Below are 16,068 nucleotides of genomic sequence, written 5' to 3'. Positions count from 1 at the left end.
CCGGACTGTCGAGGGACAGAGACTGCAAACACGTACTGAGAAGGCGTCTGGCTGTGGTTTCTTGACTCTGACAGCGCACTGATGCCCCCCCCGCCCCCCTGAGTGGAGAGAGGAAAGCGGAACTCGTCTCTGCCAAACTCGGTTCAACTGCCATCAACCAACAATCATGCAGCAGCAGTGGGTCCTAACCTGGGGTCGCAAGATAAATCTTAGGCTTAAAAGTGTGTTAAAAGTGTTTTGCTGCCCTCTCTGGTTGAAAGTTCCATGCCCGTTTCATCTGTGACCCAGCGTCGCTGATCGGGGGGGGGGGTGATCCCAAATGCGCTCCGCTGCTCACCAACAGTAGTGTCACAGGGTCCTGGAGTACCCCCTGTACATCACTGCAGCAAGGCGAACGTACTCATTATGCAGATAAATTGCCCCCATGAATATTATATATATCATTGGATCATTACTACTGATGTGATGTATAAGTATAAAGTAAGCATATAGTGGTACGGAAGTACAAATACCTACAAACTCTTCAATGTACTTACATACTTACATTCCACCACCTACACTAACACTTATAATACACACAATAATGAGAAGTTAGGTAAAGTTGAGAAAAGTCACAAAATGCCACACATTACAGGGATGTTAGAAATGGCGTACGAGGATGTTCAGTATGTTAAGTTCACTGTAAAATTGCCCTCCAGAAATGCTCTGAGACTTATGTTGTACAGGGCTTGCAATAATAAAGTAGAACCAGAATTGCTTCAATAAACCACAACCGTTCAGTGTCCTTACAGCTGGATTTGCACATGCTGCCGTGAAGCGAGAGGCCAAGAGTCGCACTGCTGTTCCGGGAGCTGATCACCACTCGTTTCCTCGTTGCTCTCTGAAGATAAAGCGCTGAGGAAAAAGTCCAAAGCAAACCGGTTTTCACCTACATCACACGTCCTGACACAAAGCCACTCAAATATTCAGTGTAAGGTTTATTGAGCTATAGACTTCTATGATATCATTTAATACTGGTTAATGATGGACACTGAGAATGTGTTCAGGATGCAGATTTATTGATTGACAATTTAGTTGAGAGGGTTTTTCTCAAAAGGAAAACTACAACACAAAGACGGCTAACTGGAAAAGAACCTGTGTGCAGGCTGCTATTTATTTCAACAGTGATATGCAGTGCACTCCAAATTTAGGTCATGTGTATATTATTTATGTGTTTGTATAGAATACATGGTCTTCTTTAATAACTAGAATTAAGTACACACTGTGCTGTTAATGCTGCAAAAATGCTGAAAATATAATTCACAAAGAATTGGTTTTAAACCAGTAGATTTGGAGGTGGATGTCTCTTGAGCTGTGTATTCAACTCTGCACTCTGTACTTTCTTTGATCCAAGGTCATTCTCAAAGACGAAGCTCTCTGTAATGTCCCAGTCAAGTCTCAAACCCCTTTGGCAAATGTCTGCGTTTCTTCGTCACAGAGAGCGGAGACGCCGCGACGAATGGTGCTGTCGAATTCTGTCTGAATCACGAGCGCAACGCCCCGATGCTGATGCTTGGTTGTCAGGGAGATTGTTTCGTTGTTGTTGGAATTTTGGTCCTGTGGTCGCAGGTGGACTTATAGGGGATAGAAGAGGACTGACGGGAAGCACGTGTAAAGACCAACCTCCACCGACAGCGCAAAAGATTGGCTGTGCTACGCAGAGCGCCACGTCTCATGAGTGAAGAGGAGGATAGAGAGAGGGAGGTACGGCATTTTTCGAGGGGCTCTTGCAGCCAACGGGTGCAAATGGTGGATGATGAACCCCAGCCCCGACGACTACAAACTGTGACCACCAGAAGCATCCCAGTGGGGCTCCCACACATGGCTGGGCCGTTTTTTAGGTTGCTTATTTTACTACATTTATTTGTCAGGGACCACGTACAAAAACCATGCGTCTTGCAGACTACTAGCTACGTTCTATCTGCAGGTCCCTGAAACGGCGAGGACCCTGGACAACAGTCTTAATGAACACAGAGAAACAAACAAACAAACAAACATCAGCTGTCTCGTGAACGCCAGACCAAAACTTCCCATCTCTCTCTCCAATATACGACCACCTGATATCACGTGACCAGGATTCCATACAATTCCATTACAACTAAGCAGCTCCCTCCACTGAGGATAGAAATGAGAGGTTGAAAGCTTTGGAAAAGTTTTACAGTATACAGAGACACTTTGGAGACAGGTCTGGTGGCTCAACCCATTGTCGTTCTGGGATGGGGGGGGGGGGGGCACACTGGCTTCTTTGTACTTCTTTAAACCAATCACAATCGTCTTGGGTGGCGCTAAGCCCAGGATGCAGAGGCGGTGCCGTTTGCAAAACAGCGTCTGAGGGGATGTGATTTTACAACATTTACTGTTTAAAAAAAAAAAAGACGAACATAACTTGATCATCGGCGTCCTGGAGGTGAAGCCCGCCTGTACTTCAGGTCTGGAGGAGCTCACTGGACCCGTTCAAACCACGGATGATCCAAACGACAGGGACTTTGAAGGTAGTAACACGCAGATAGTGGAAGGGGGGGGGGGGGGGGGGGGCGCCAGACTTATTTTTATGGACAGATTTATGGACTGCTTAAGAATGTTCATTAAAGCCTTGTGCCTTTTCGTATAATTGCTCGTAAAAGCATTACAAACTCTGTTATTCAGTGTTTCTGGTAGTTTATTACTGTTAATAAGGGCCTCATTACCTGTTAACTAACACTTGTTACAAGGACCTTAATATAAAGCCTCGTTCATATTTCGAGACACTACCAATTATGTCCAGCCACACAAAAAAAAGCTCGAAAAACTGGGAGTCACAATGAAAGTACAGAGAGTCGTTGCAATGAAAACAATACACCACCTGGGAGGGGGGCGGTTGCTCTGTCCTTTGCCAATCACAAGCCCGATAATGCAAATATTCACACTAAAGTTACATGTTTTATTCTTTACATTACGTAGAGCTCAATCGGTCCATGTGGCTGGTATGACGATACAATCAGGCTGAACTGTATTTAGTTCTAAAAGTGCACATAAACTGGCATCAGCGATGGTATCATAGATATAGTACCGCAATGTGTGCAACTGGTAAGCTTTTTTTCCTGATACATGCAATATTTTATTCTAGTGGCCGAAGGTTTCCTTGAAGTTGACCAGCTGGTTTATCTGCTCACTCTGCATTGAGTGGCGTCTCCACAGCATTTTCTTGGCTTTTAGATCCCTTGGGCAAACAGGAGCACAGGGTAGAATAGACGGCTTTGGTCCTGTAAGAACACCATTCAATGTCTTGCTACTTCCACTCAAAGGGTAGGAAAAGCTAGAGCTGACCCCAATATCTGGTATAGGAGCATGGGGATTCAGAGGAGGTAGATATCCGGGGCGAGTGTGGGCAATGTGATCCAGAAGAAGGGCCCCTGAGCCTCTCCGCTCCAGCCCAGAAACACCTCGCCTCTGGACGGAGCTCTCCAAGGACTCCCTGGATCCTGATAGAGTGGAGGATCTGCTGTTCACCAGTGTGTGCCTTTCTGGTCCTGCTCCAGTTCCACCTCCGTTCTTGGAGCTATAGTCTCGGCTGCCAAACTGTGGTAACTGAGAGTCCGAATTGTAGTGTTCAATGCCAATGTTCCGCCGATGGACCACATTTTGCAGACTGGACACATTCAGTTGTCTGAGACAGTCAGAGGAATCTTCATCCACAGGACTGGATTCGTGGGGAAAGGGTAGACTGTCTTGATGCAAGTTTGGGTGGGAAGCAGAATGTGGTGAACTTGCGGCACTGTCGTATGACATTTTTCTACCAAAGCCTCTTCTTCCAGCTCCTCCCCTATTCTCATTTCCTGACATGTTCTCTAGTGCTCTCAGAAGCCCTGTTGTGTCTTTGACGTCGATGCTGTGGTGGCGAGAAACAGCTGGGGGTCTTCCGTGGAAGGCGAGGCCATTGACTTTGAAGGACAACTCCTCCTCAGGTGTAATTTCCACTGGCTCCTCTGTCAGAGAGGACGCCTGGCTCTGTTGGAGCAGCAGGGAAGGACTTTTGGACCACTGCTCGGAGTGTAGCCTCTGGAGATTGAGTCGCTTATCCACACCAGGAACACGTAAAGGACTGGGATGTTGGATTGGAGAACCTGGTCGAGATGTGACTAGGCTAGGCCACGAGCCTAAACATTGGGGATCCCTGAGGCCAAGAAGGGGGCTACCAAGTTGGGGAGAAGCACTTGCTGAGGAGCCCTGTGGAGGAATCCGTAGCTGGACCTCATATGGAGACATGCAACAAGAAGTCGGGGTGTAATGCAAACGCTCCTCAAGGTCAGGAGGTGGAGGGACGTTGAGGTACTGCTTTGACATCTGATGGCCAGACGGCAGTTTGTTGGTGGTAATGATGATAACCTCCTTACCCTTCGCTTTACAGGCATCCAGGAGGACCCCGAGGACGTCCCTGTTGCCTGAATTGACAGCATAAACCAATGCCGATAAGCCTGCGTGATCCTCCAGAGTCGGGGCAGCTCCACTGCTCAGCAGGAGTGACAGAATTTCAGCTCCGGCTTGTTCAAGGCATGCATGCATCAGAGCTGTTTTCCCCGTCTTGTCTTGGATGTTTGGATCAGCGCCGTTTTCCAGAAGATACCTATTGGGGAGTAGAGATAACATTTACTACACCAGGAAACCAGTCATCCTAAATGAAAACACATGCTTTCAAGAATCAATAGCATGCATGTATTCCTGATAGAACATACCGAACCATCTTGTGTTTGGGTACACTCTGTGAGTCTGTATGGCGCGTCTTGCAGGCCACCATAAGCGGAGTCTCGCCGTGTTCATTGCTCTCGTTTATGTAGGCCCCTCCCTCTAAAAGCAGTCGGGTCAGGCGCAGGCGACACAAATAGACAGCCTTCAGCAGAGAATTGCCATCTGTTCGAACCTCGGTTGACTCAGCCATTGCAAGGACCGTGGCTGCCTCTAATCCACCTCCGGTGTCTTTGGTGAAGGCTCGTCGCTTGTTTGCTGCGAAGGTACCTGCAATAGAAGAAGAGGAACACTAAATTCTCAGGTGTAGTCCGTCAGGTGGGCAGCTGTCGGTCATAATGACCCGTAACTTTAAGTGCAGCCGTTATCACAAGTTCTGCTTTCCTGCTCAAAGCTTCCTGACTGAACTGAATATGCCTGTGCTGCCAGCGCCTGACCAGGTCCCTCTTGCTGGGCCACCAGCACACCTTCCCCAACCAGCCGCGGTTTAACCATAGCCTTCATTCATTTTCTTTGTGCCGTTTATTTACCAAGACCACTACCAGAGATAGTGGACTTGGATAGTGGACCCTCGCCGGAGAGGGCGGACAGCTTCAAGAAACCTTGGTGTCAACATCACAGAGGGCCTGACCTAGTCACCTCAGACGCTTTGAGGGAATTCTGGGTATTTCTCAATTATCTCAAATACCGAGGAATTTCTACTCCTGTACCAATGAGAGCGTCCTGACAGAGAACAATACTCTGTCAGGACTAACCCCCCCCCCCCCCCCCCCCCGTCATACACACATATAGTCAACGTCTCAAGAGTTCGCGGCGCACTGACGTGAATGCAAACCGATGGCAGCCTGGGAGGAAGGAGAATTTTCCCCAAATCTGAAAATCGATAAATTGCTTTCGCCTCTGTTCCCTCCTCCCTCCAGCTTCAGGCATGAGAACACAATGTGTTCGTCATCCTCTCTTGGACTGCCTGCATTCACGTCTGCAGCTTATTGTGCGTGTGGCCTTGTGTTTCTCTTATCCAAGTCTGAAGCTGTGACCAATGACTTATTTTAACTGCGTAGGTGTGTGTGTGTGTGTCAGTAGGTACAGTAAGTAATGTACTTTTCAGTGTACACACTGTGACATCCTCCCGTACTTCAGTTCATGATTTGACTGTAGCCTAGCCTAGCAAGAGACCAACCCCCCCCCCCCCCCACCCCCGCCCACGTCCTGCTGTTTCACTTTCAGGTCGTTTTCAAAAATGATATAAATTGGTGCAGCTTTAATCAAAAACATAAAATGATGCACGTAGACACTGTATTATTGGATTATCATCATGAATGCTGTTTTTAACCTAACCTATAATCTACGATAACATTGCGTCATGTTTTAGAAGCTGATCATCGTTTTTTTTGCGCGTAAAATCTTAATCTGCAAAGAAACCAACAGCTATGAAGTGTGTCGCAGTACGTCCCTCTGAAATGTATGCTGGAAAATGTAGGAACCAAACATTTGGGAGTCCCCCAACTTTAATACTAAATCACTGGAGTACTTTTTAAAAAAAAATCTTTTAAAATCCTGTGTGAAGAGCAGCCGGTTTTAACCTTTTTCTGCAGGATGACGTTCAAACCCCCCCCCATCTGTGCTCCTTTGAGGGGCCAGGCATGGCCTTCAACCAGCGCCCAACCACAGACAGAATAGCTAATGAGAGAGGCAGCAGAGAAAATGTCATTCCTTAACATTTCATCACTCGCACATGTAAAAAGGCCAGACGGCGCTCTTCATCCCATGCCTCCCGAGTAAGAGACTGAGCTAGCATTGTGGCAATGTACTTGTATGTACGTGTTAAGAGCTACTTACTTATAGATCTAGTCAAGTTGAAGGCTGACATAGGAAACCCATTCAGTCACAGGTGGCCCTGGAATACCGCTGTCGATTCGCCGCAGGAGCACAGTTCAAAACAATGACTTGAAAAGGTACAGAAATAACCACGCAAGGACAAAGTGAGTCAAACCTGCCACTGCTTGCCTGTCCTTCCAGTACACAAACATAATTCTAAACAATGTCCACAACATTTTTTTTTTTTTTTAAAGCACAGCGGCTGTAGTTGAAATGAAGGCTAATTCCTGCACTTGCAAATCATCGTCGGTCCCCTGCGCGCGCAAAACTGACCTGAACGCATCTCATTCTTCACTGCTGTGGAAGTTGTTCAAACGGCAGGTCCGCAGGTCCACCACCACCCCCCCCCACCCCACCCCACCCCCGCCCCCCCCAGCTGACAGGTCACCGTCAGTGCACAGGCTGAGGAGACACACACACAGTGGGGAGAGCAGACATCCGCGCAGGGGAGTGACTGCTGAAAAGCGGGCGAGTGAAGGCTAATATACGTCAGATGGGAGTGAAAGGCCAGCCTATGGCAGCGGAGAAGTGGGAAGCGCGGAGCCAATGGCAGCACATTCCATTGTGGGCAGCCGCCCTGGTCTTTTGGTGAAGCACTTGCGCAGGTAAGACTCATTCCTTTTTTCACTTTCAGATGTTCGCACTGTCAGATGTGTGGAATGACAATGGTGCCACCGACGTCACCGGAAAGTTCAAGGCTGCAGACGGATTTATTGTGGCAGAGGGTTGCGCAACAGAGCGCTTCACTCGCTTCACGGACGTATCGCATATTCAGAAGGCAGACGGTGGGAGAAAAAAAAAAAAAAAAAGGCTGAGAAAATAAGTCCCTTGAATATATGGGCTGACTGAGAAGGATTTAGACTTTTAAAATTTGCTAGGTTATGATATCCAGCCCGGTGTCCTTCTGCTATGTGTGAACGTTATTCTACTATTCCTTCCCTCGTACTGATGAATCTATTCCAGCTTGTGATTTCCTGTTTCCTGCTCTTCTATAGAAAAGGGGCTTTGTATTACATAGCACAATTTTTACACCATACTCCACCATACTGACGCGCTGTCCGCCTCTGAAGGCGGGGTTCGCTGCTGCCACCTCCGCGGTTTAACCGGCACACCAACGTTGTCCACGCTCAAAGGTGGGCTGAAAAGCCAGATGTCGTTTGTTTTCAATGTGCGTATTGTAATGAAAGTGTGAATGAAAGTCTTTAGCCCCCTCTGCTGCCTTGTGTTCTGTCTGAAGCTGTGAGACTAACCGGACCCTCTTTTCCCAAGTGACCTTGGGAAGTGGATAAAGCTGTTATCGCTATTATTAGTCATATTCCAGTTATTATTATAGTTGCCATGGCTATTACTGGTGCTGCTATACATCTCCTTCTGTCTGTCTGTGTCTTATGTGCCTCTCTCATCATTCGGCACCTCTTCTCTTGACACCAAGGTAAGATCTACAGCCGACTCTACTCCATTGCTGAAATGAATCCTTGTTCCTTTCCCATTTTTATCTCTATTAGTTGCATAATTTATAATAGACAGATTTATAACAATCAGATGAATACCCTACCGTAAGATATCCCTTCTTTGATAAAGGCGTGGCTAAACGGTTTCCGTAGTTAACATTACATGAAATTACAGACAGTTCAGCAGTCTGGATCAGCATCATGGACGTCAAGAAAAAGAGACACAAGGTGTCTTATTTATTGGGACCCCATGTAAACCCCTGTAATTTCACGTGTCAAATCTTGCATACAGATATACACTCATCATAGCACAGAGACAGCACTGGTGAAAGTTACAAATGACCTTCTAACTGCATCAGACAAGGGACTTGTCTCTATACTTGTTTTGTTAGACCTTAGTGCTGCATTCGACACCATTGACCATCATATCCTATTACAGAGACTGGAACATGTAATTGGCATCAAAGGAACCGCACTAAGCTGGTTTAAGTCGTATTTATCAGATGGATCTCAGTTTGTACATGTTAACGATGAATCCTCCATGTACGCCAAAGTCAGTTAATGAGGTTCTGTGCTTGGACCAATACTATTCACCTTATATATGCTTCCTTTAGGAGATACCATTAGAAAACACTCCATACATTTTCATTGCTATGCGGATGATACCCAGTTATATTCATCGATCAAGCCAGAAGAACCTCATCAGTTAGCCAAGCTCCAAGCATGCCTTAAGGACATAAAGACCTGGATGACCTGTAATTATCTGATGTTGAACTCAGACAAGACAGAAGTTATTGTTCTCGGCCCTGAACACCTCAGAAACACAGTATCTAAGGATATTGTTACCCTAGATGGCATTGCCCTGGCCTCCAGCGCCACCGTGAGGAATCTCGGAGTTGTCTTTGATCAGGACATGTCCTTTAACTCCCACGTAAAACAAACTTCAAGGACTGCCTTCTTTCACCTCCGTAACATTGCAAAAATCAGGAAGATCCTGTCTCAAACAGATGCAGAAAAACTAGTCCATGCATTTGTTACATCTCGGCTGGATTATTGCAGTTCCTTATTATCAGGCTGTCCCAATAAGTCCCTGAAGACTCTCCAGCTGATCCAGAATGCTGCGGCAGGTATACTGACAGGAACCAGGAAAAGAGATCATATTTCTCCTGTGTTAGCTTTGCTGCACTGGCTCCCTGTAAAATCTAGAATAGAGTTTAAAATCCTTCTCCTGACTTACAAAGCTCTTACTGGTCAGGCACCATCATATCTTAAAGAGGTCATAGTACCCTATTACCCCACTAGAGCACTGCGCTCCCAGAATGCAGGGTTGCTTGTGGTTCCTAGAGTCTCCAAAAGCAGAACAGGAGCCAGAGCCTTCAGCTATCAAGCTCCTCTCCTGTGGAATCGGCTCCCAGTTTGGGTCCGGGAGGCAGACACACTCTCTACTTTTAAGAGTAGGCTTAAAACTTTGCTTAAAACTTTGCTTATGGCTCAGGCCTGGCTCAGGCCTGCCTGGACCAGCCCCCTAGTTATGCTGCTATAGGCCTGGACTGCTGGGGGACTTCCCATGATGCACTGAGCTTTCCTCCTCTCCCTCTTCATCTTTGCACATTCATCACAGTCCAATGCATGTTACTAACTTTATATCTTCCCCGGAGTTTCTTTGTGCTTTCTCGTCTTGCAGGTTGCTGTGGATCGTGGTCCTGGTACGCCTGGGTGCTGCTGCCATGGGCCTCCCTGACTCTCATCACTACAGTTATTATGTTTAGTCGTAGTTCTGTTACTATTAAAGCTGCTATTATTAATCTCAGCTACTATTACAGCTGTAACTACTATTATCAGTCATATTTCCAGTATTATTATAATTATAGCTGCTATTTCTACTGCTAGTGCTGCCATACATCTCTGCCTGTCTGTCTGTCTGCGTCTCTACGTCTATCTCTCTCTGTCTGTCTGTCTGTCTGTCTGTGGGGGTGATAATGAAAACATTGAAGGCCGTCATTTTTTTGTGTGTTAACAAGCCGCTATAATAGCAGCGTGCCCAACCCAAAACTAGTCTGGCATGCTTACCGATCACTAGCTTCACTTCGTCAAGGCTTTGTCTTTTCTGCCCGAGAATCCCCCCTTTTTCCTGTGACGGAGCGTGTTGCCATCTCTTCCACGGCGAAGATGGAGTCCACCGCAGTCCTGGTGAGTTTTTCTCGTAATAATCCGAGGCGGTTGGAGTCATGAAGTCGGTGACAGATTCCTTCTGCCAAGATGAAAAAACCCCCAAAAACGTTGGAACACATCTGTGTACTCCTAGAATGCTGAGGTGTCAACGAGCCATAATCTTTGTCAGGGGAAGTCCAAGTTTTTAAACCTCGAGTTAGTGAGCTTGAAGTCTAAAGTCACTACATTTTGATATCTTGATGTCTTTTTTCTTTTTTTCACTTGAATACAACGTAAAGAATGAAATATGTTGAGCACGCCACAGTACATGCTAAGTAGCATAATTGCCTGAGGGTAATACAGTTGATATGATATAGGCCTGTGTGAACAGTATCAATGATACGGCACAAAACAATCCTGATACGCATCCTGATCAAATGAAGGAATGAACATTTAACTGTTCAAAGGGTCTTTGCGCCGCGTGTGTAAAGCAAAGATTTCCAGACTCCAGTTAATGATTCCTTTACACCCGCAGAAATCAGTGTGTATTGTCAAATGATGGAGTTTCACCAAAACCAGTGAATAAAGGTGTGTGTTTTTGTACTGGTAATCAGCGAGGCCCAGTCCCCAGACACATCTATTGTTTTTCCAACTTACCTCCTGTCTCGTTTGTGGTCTGATAAACAGGAAGTTCATCCCCTTCAGTCCCCGTGTCTCTACTTTCCAAGCTAAGTTACTGCTGCTGTCCTGCAGTCGACCACAGCGGGCTCAGAGGCGTCTCATTCACCGCCGATACGGCAAACCAGTTCTGAAAAATCACACTTTTTGGCTGAGCAAACATTACTTAAGACAGTAAGATCATAGAGTGCAGATACTAACGTTTTTGGAATCTGCAGATTTTAGAGGATGTGCCACATTTGTGTAGGGCTGGACCACTTACTACATTTGATAAGTCAAACCTTTTGGGGGATAAATGCTCTTGCATGCCGTTTGGAGACGCTCCAGTCCACTGCAGATTTGCTGCCTAGTACGCCAGAGCATGACTTTTTTAAACCAAATTTATGTCCCCACCACCACCACTTTCCAGCCTACACCCTTGGCTTTCAGCCAGGTCTCTCCGACGTAGAGAACTTCTGGCTTATTATTTGACTATGTGTGTGTCTTCAATTCTGGATCATTTGCAAAAAGGCTTCTGGCATCCCATTGCGGAATGAGGGAAACCAGATGAATCGCCACACTATGATAAACCGTCATTGGGAATTAACATCTCATGCAACATTTCCACAGTCGGATCCTTGCCATCCTACGCCCAGATGCTCGTCTGCTGCATTGGCTGTAGCCTTAAATCTCAAGCTTTTTTCTTTTTTTTCCTTTTCTTCTTTCTGTTGCATAGTAACACTCACAGCTTTCCAGATGAAGGCCACAAAGTTGAACCACTATCAAGGTGCTATCTTTTACGGCACAATTACACCTCGTGGGTCTTGGATTACGCACCAAGGATTGCTTTGTTGCTTCAGCGCATGATACTTTTCTTACGCACTTTATATCTTTGAATTTCCTTTTTTGCACTTCACAACCTTGATAAGCAGCATTATGCACACCACCACAGCTACAGCTGCAACTGAGCATTTGCGGGATGGGAGCGGAGCCATCGGCTATCAAGCTCCTCTCCTGTGGAACCGGCCCCCAGTTTGGGTCCCGGGAGGCAGACACACTCTCTACTTTTAAGAGTAGGCTTTAAACTTTGCTTTTTGAAAACGCTTAGTTAGGGCTGGCTCAGGCCTGCCTGGACCAGCCCCTAGTTATGCTGCTATAACCCTAACCCTTGGAAGTGAGACCACATAGACACTCTTGAGAGACCTCTCAAAGGGATTTTACCGGATGAGTCCTTTGTCTTGAGAACGGAAGGCTTGCGAACTGCGAACCGTCGTGAGAACCGAGGCTGATGAAACATAGGAGGGCTGAGCCAAGGCATAAGGGGAAGGGTGCGTATTACAAACTAACCTTTAGTCTTGAGTACCGTTCTCTGAGCGTTTAAAGTGCGGCAATACTGTAAGAGATGTTTGTCTTTGCACACTCTGCTATGCAGCTCCTCAATGCTGAGAGATCAAGATCTCTGTAAAGAAAGAAGTATTTGGAACAAATGATGTTGTTGAAATGTGCCCAGCATCCAAAGGCTTTAAGACTCAGTAGCCAATCAGGACTTTATTTCCAAGTTTTTTTTGTAGAGTGCAAAAATTTTTGATATTTATTTGAATGTCTTTTGTTGCATTCCAAGACTGTACATTGTCATTTCTAACACATTACTTATTACGTCATATTTTAAAATCTCCTTTGCGCCTACCTACCTGGGAGACACCCTGTAATCTGCACACACAAGCCTTCATTGTGGATATTGTTGCCATGTTAAGTTCATGGTAAATGGACTACACTTATATTCAATTGTTTACTTTTCAACCTGGTTTGGGGGGGGGGGGGGGGGGGGGGAGAATCAATGTCAGACACCAAGTTTAAAATCTTGTACCTGCACTTGAAGGTTTTATTCGTCGTGCCTGGTGGTCACAAAGAACTACCTGGATATGTGCATCAATCGAAACTGTAATGGAGTTCAACCATTACAAATAACTGACACGCCGACTCGACCGTACAGCGGAACATGACAGGTGGAACGGCCGCAACACAATCAAATAGATTCCATAACTAGAGTCACATCTGTTCCTCGTACGTGCTTTCACTCCGGAAAGGAACCACAGCGGAGTCTACTGAGGAGACGGAGGCTAACCTGTTGCCAGATCCTCCCCACCTGTGAATAACTCTACAGTAGGAATCTTAAGAGTTGAAATTAACCCCGATTTCAGACACTGAAGAAATAGTATGAAATCCCGCCAACTGTGCAAGTCACTTGAAATCGTTGGGCACCAGATTGAATGTAAATGCTGGACTTTTTAAAAAAAATAATTCCTCCTCACTGCTCGATGCTCTCATAGACTTCAAATCTGTACTGGATGCCATTCTCCTCCTGCTGCTCTTGTAGCACTCCTGGAAACCTGTAGGAGAAAGAAGCCTTACTGTATGTTCCATCTCGCATACAAACACACAAAAAAAATGGGAAAGGTTTATAATATTACAATATTTTCATAATTGAAATAAATGACGGCCAAAACTACTGTAATAAACCTGCTGATCTTACTCCGGCAGAAGGCGATATTTGTCTGGTCTGATTTCAGGGAGGAACGTGTCGCACTCAAACTGCTTCAGGATGCGCGTGACAAACAGTCGCCTGGTCCCCGGGCTCTCCATCAGCTCCTGGGTAGCCCAAAAGCAAATCAGAACATAAATGACGTGTCGTGCGTAATTTCAGCTCACCCTGAAGTGGTTCGCCATGACCATCAATGGACGGCTGTGACTAGTATGACAGTAAAATTAAAACATTTGGACATTGCTTATTTGAGAATGGTCACTTTCTGTAGCAGTTCTCTATTAAGACTCCAATTCAAAATTCCCAACATCAAAGCGTCAAAAATCTTTTACAGATTTAAAAAAAAAAACAAAACATCCCAAAATCTGTGAGCAGCTGTGGGACAGCCTGGCCGTTTCCATGCAGTACCTTGTAGAGAGAGCTGCCCCCTATAACCCAGACCTGGTCTGCCTGGTCTGCCAGCTCCGTGTCAAGCAGCCTGAGAGCTGAGCTGAAGTCGGCCGCCAGGTGGTGTGCTCCTGCAGGGGGCACTCTGGGAGGAGGAGAATTGGCATCAAGACAAATCAGGTCACGGTTAAGAACTATGCGACACCTGAACATTTCCACTTTAGCACCTTTAGGCTGGGCGTCAAGGTTCCTGAGCAGAACATCCTGCTAAGTGGCCATCAACGTACTTAAAAGTCTCTTGTTTTTGCAACGTATTGTTTATTATTATTATTATTTTTAGGTACATCATTGGATATTGGGTTCCGTCTGTGTTACTGTGTTATACTCCAGTGCCATCAGTACTGTTGGTCAGTCTAATTCAATAAAAGCCCAATTAATGGTAACGGCAATTGTCAACAAAACACCAATCAATGACTGCAACCAACATCCATAATTTTATTTGCCCGTTTAATAATCACCAAAGGAACCTTTGTATCATATGTGTATATAAGTAACTTGTATAAATCTCTCCCTTTCTCTCACTGCATGCGACACGTACTTGAGCTCCCTGCTGAGGACGATGTTGATCCTGCTGTTCAGAGGTCTGTTCTTCTCTGGGATGGAGAACCACGTCTTCCTGCCCATGATCACCACATTCTGCTTGCCTGCAAGGTTTGAATTAATTTATTTACTAAATTGGTTTCTCTCATCAGTTTCGCCATTTACTAGTTGTAATATTAAATGTTATTCTCCTGCCTGTTTAATAATGCCTGAGAGCTCACAATCTTGGAATAACAAGATGTTAAACTCTTTCATTCCAATTTGCTCACATGCTTTATGTATAAACTGGAAATATAGGGAGACTTTTTTTTTGGTTTTTGTTTTTTTTTTTACGGCAAGCTGTGTCATGAAGAATCTCCTCGACAACGCGTTTCCTGTTCATTAAACTGATCTTAACTTTTGTTGTGCACAAGAAGATAATTAAGTCATCTGCGTTACCTTTACGTTAAAATGGCGGGCAGCATTCAGTTGGGACTTGTGCATCATTGGAATGGCTGCAGAAGTGTTTCTAGGTTTCAGCCTCGCCACGTTGCCACTTTAAAATGACTTGAGACCGACATGTAAAAACTGCCGTCATCAAAAAGCAGGCTTTTCCCTGCATAGGCAATTTTTTTTATGGGAGGGTGCAATGCTAAGGGCATAGCCTCGAGGTGTTTCGATTTCACGTGCGACCCTGTTAACTGGCGACTTTCAGCCGAATGCGTCAGGTGTTGTCGTAGTTACGAGGACACGTGACGCTAGCTGTCCTCGTAAAAGCCTCCTGGTTTAGTTTTTCATCAAAACACTGAGTGTTTGAGGGGAAACGTGTCGCATGCTAACACGCGTTTTGAACGTTGCTTGTCGTTAAAAACAGGAAGTCGTAACTTGGACAACAACAGAAACATTCGGCTGAAAGTGGCCTGTTAACGTCGTTAAACCGGAACACCGTCATAAACCTGCAGGTGTACCTTAACGGTGTTACTCTCGCGAGAGCAGCACAACGACACTTGAACTCAGCTTTAATATAAAAAAAAGGTCTATTACCTGTATTAAATTAAACCCACATGCAACATAAATTACGACATTGGCCTTGGTAAACAATATTATATAAACAGTAATGGTGACACGAGTATAATGCCAGGTAGTTTTACGTTCACTGTGACCAATAAAACTTCGCCCTTTGAACCAGGGGAAGCCGCGACTGTCGCACTTCAATTAGCCCCAAAAACAAGGTGCACTTGCCTGTCACAGACGGAGTCGACGTCATCTTTCGGAAATGTTTGAATTCGTTACTAGAAAACAAGAACATAGAATTCGTCGTGTAAATATTACTAACACCTTCACTCGAAGCTTTCAGTAATACAACATTCACAGTAGAGTCCCCACAAAACCTGCGTCTGTCGACGGGACTCACTTGAGTCTAACAGGATGCCAGGGTAGATTTCCATTTTTCCCGATACCCAGGTCCGGACACACCGCCACGATCCCGTTCAGCACGCGGGACATTGCGAGTATAGTGGACACAACACAACACAACCAGAGAGTTCTGTTATTAGCTGCGTACTATCACCCCACAGCTTCCCGCCAGCAGATATTGCGGAACCAAACGGAAGTGACGAGTTCTTCTTCTTCTTCAGGATTTATGGCAGCTGACGACATGTC

At 45.7% G+C, this 16,068-nt stretch overlaps 2 protein-coding genes across 2 annotated transcripts; both read right to left on the bottom strand.

Annotated features, from left to right (window-relative positions):
• Window positions 1-3,141: 3,141 nt before the first annotated feature.
• Window positions 3,142-4,954, bottom strand: ankrd34bb (ankyrin repeat domain 34Bb). The gene is made up of 2 exons (XM_070904886.1): window positions 4,752-4,954; window positions 3,142-4,642 (listed from the first exon to the last, which is right to left on the bottom strand). Exons 1-2 carry the CDS (start codon window positions 4,952-4,954, stop codon window positions 3,142-3,144), a joined length of 1,704 nt encoding a protein of 567 aa, XP_070760987.1.
• Window positions 4,955-12,750: 7,796 nt separating this feature from the next.
• Window positions 12,751-15,998, bottom strand: dhfr (dihydrofolate reductase). Its single transcript, XM_070904566.1, has 6 exons — window positions 15,821-15,998; window positions 15,649-15,698; window positions 14,426-14,531; window positions 13,849-13,972; window positions 13,432-13,547; window positions 12,751-13,288 (listed from the first exon to the last, which is right to left on the bottom strand). Exons 1-6 carry the CDS (start codon window positions 15,910-15,912, stop codon window positions 13,207-13,209), a joined length of 570 nt encoding a protein of 189 aa, XP_070760667.1. The 5' UTR covers window positions 15,913-15,998; the 3' UTR covers window positions 12,751-13,206.
• Between the last annotated feature and the right edge of the window lie 70 nt (window positions 15,999-16,068).

Source organism: Enoplosus armatus, chromosome 4, assembly GCF_043641665.1.
Source record: "Enoplosus armatus isolate fEnoArm2 chromosome 4, fEnoArm2.hap1, whole genome shotgun sequence".
Lineage (NCBI taxonomy): Eukaryota > Metazoa > Chordata > Actinopteri > Centrarchiformes > Enoplosidae > Enoplosus > Enoplosus armatus.
The sequence above is the reverse complement of the archived record's forward strand: the minus strand, read 5'-3'. Positions and strand labels throughout refer to the sequence as shown.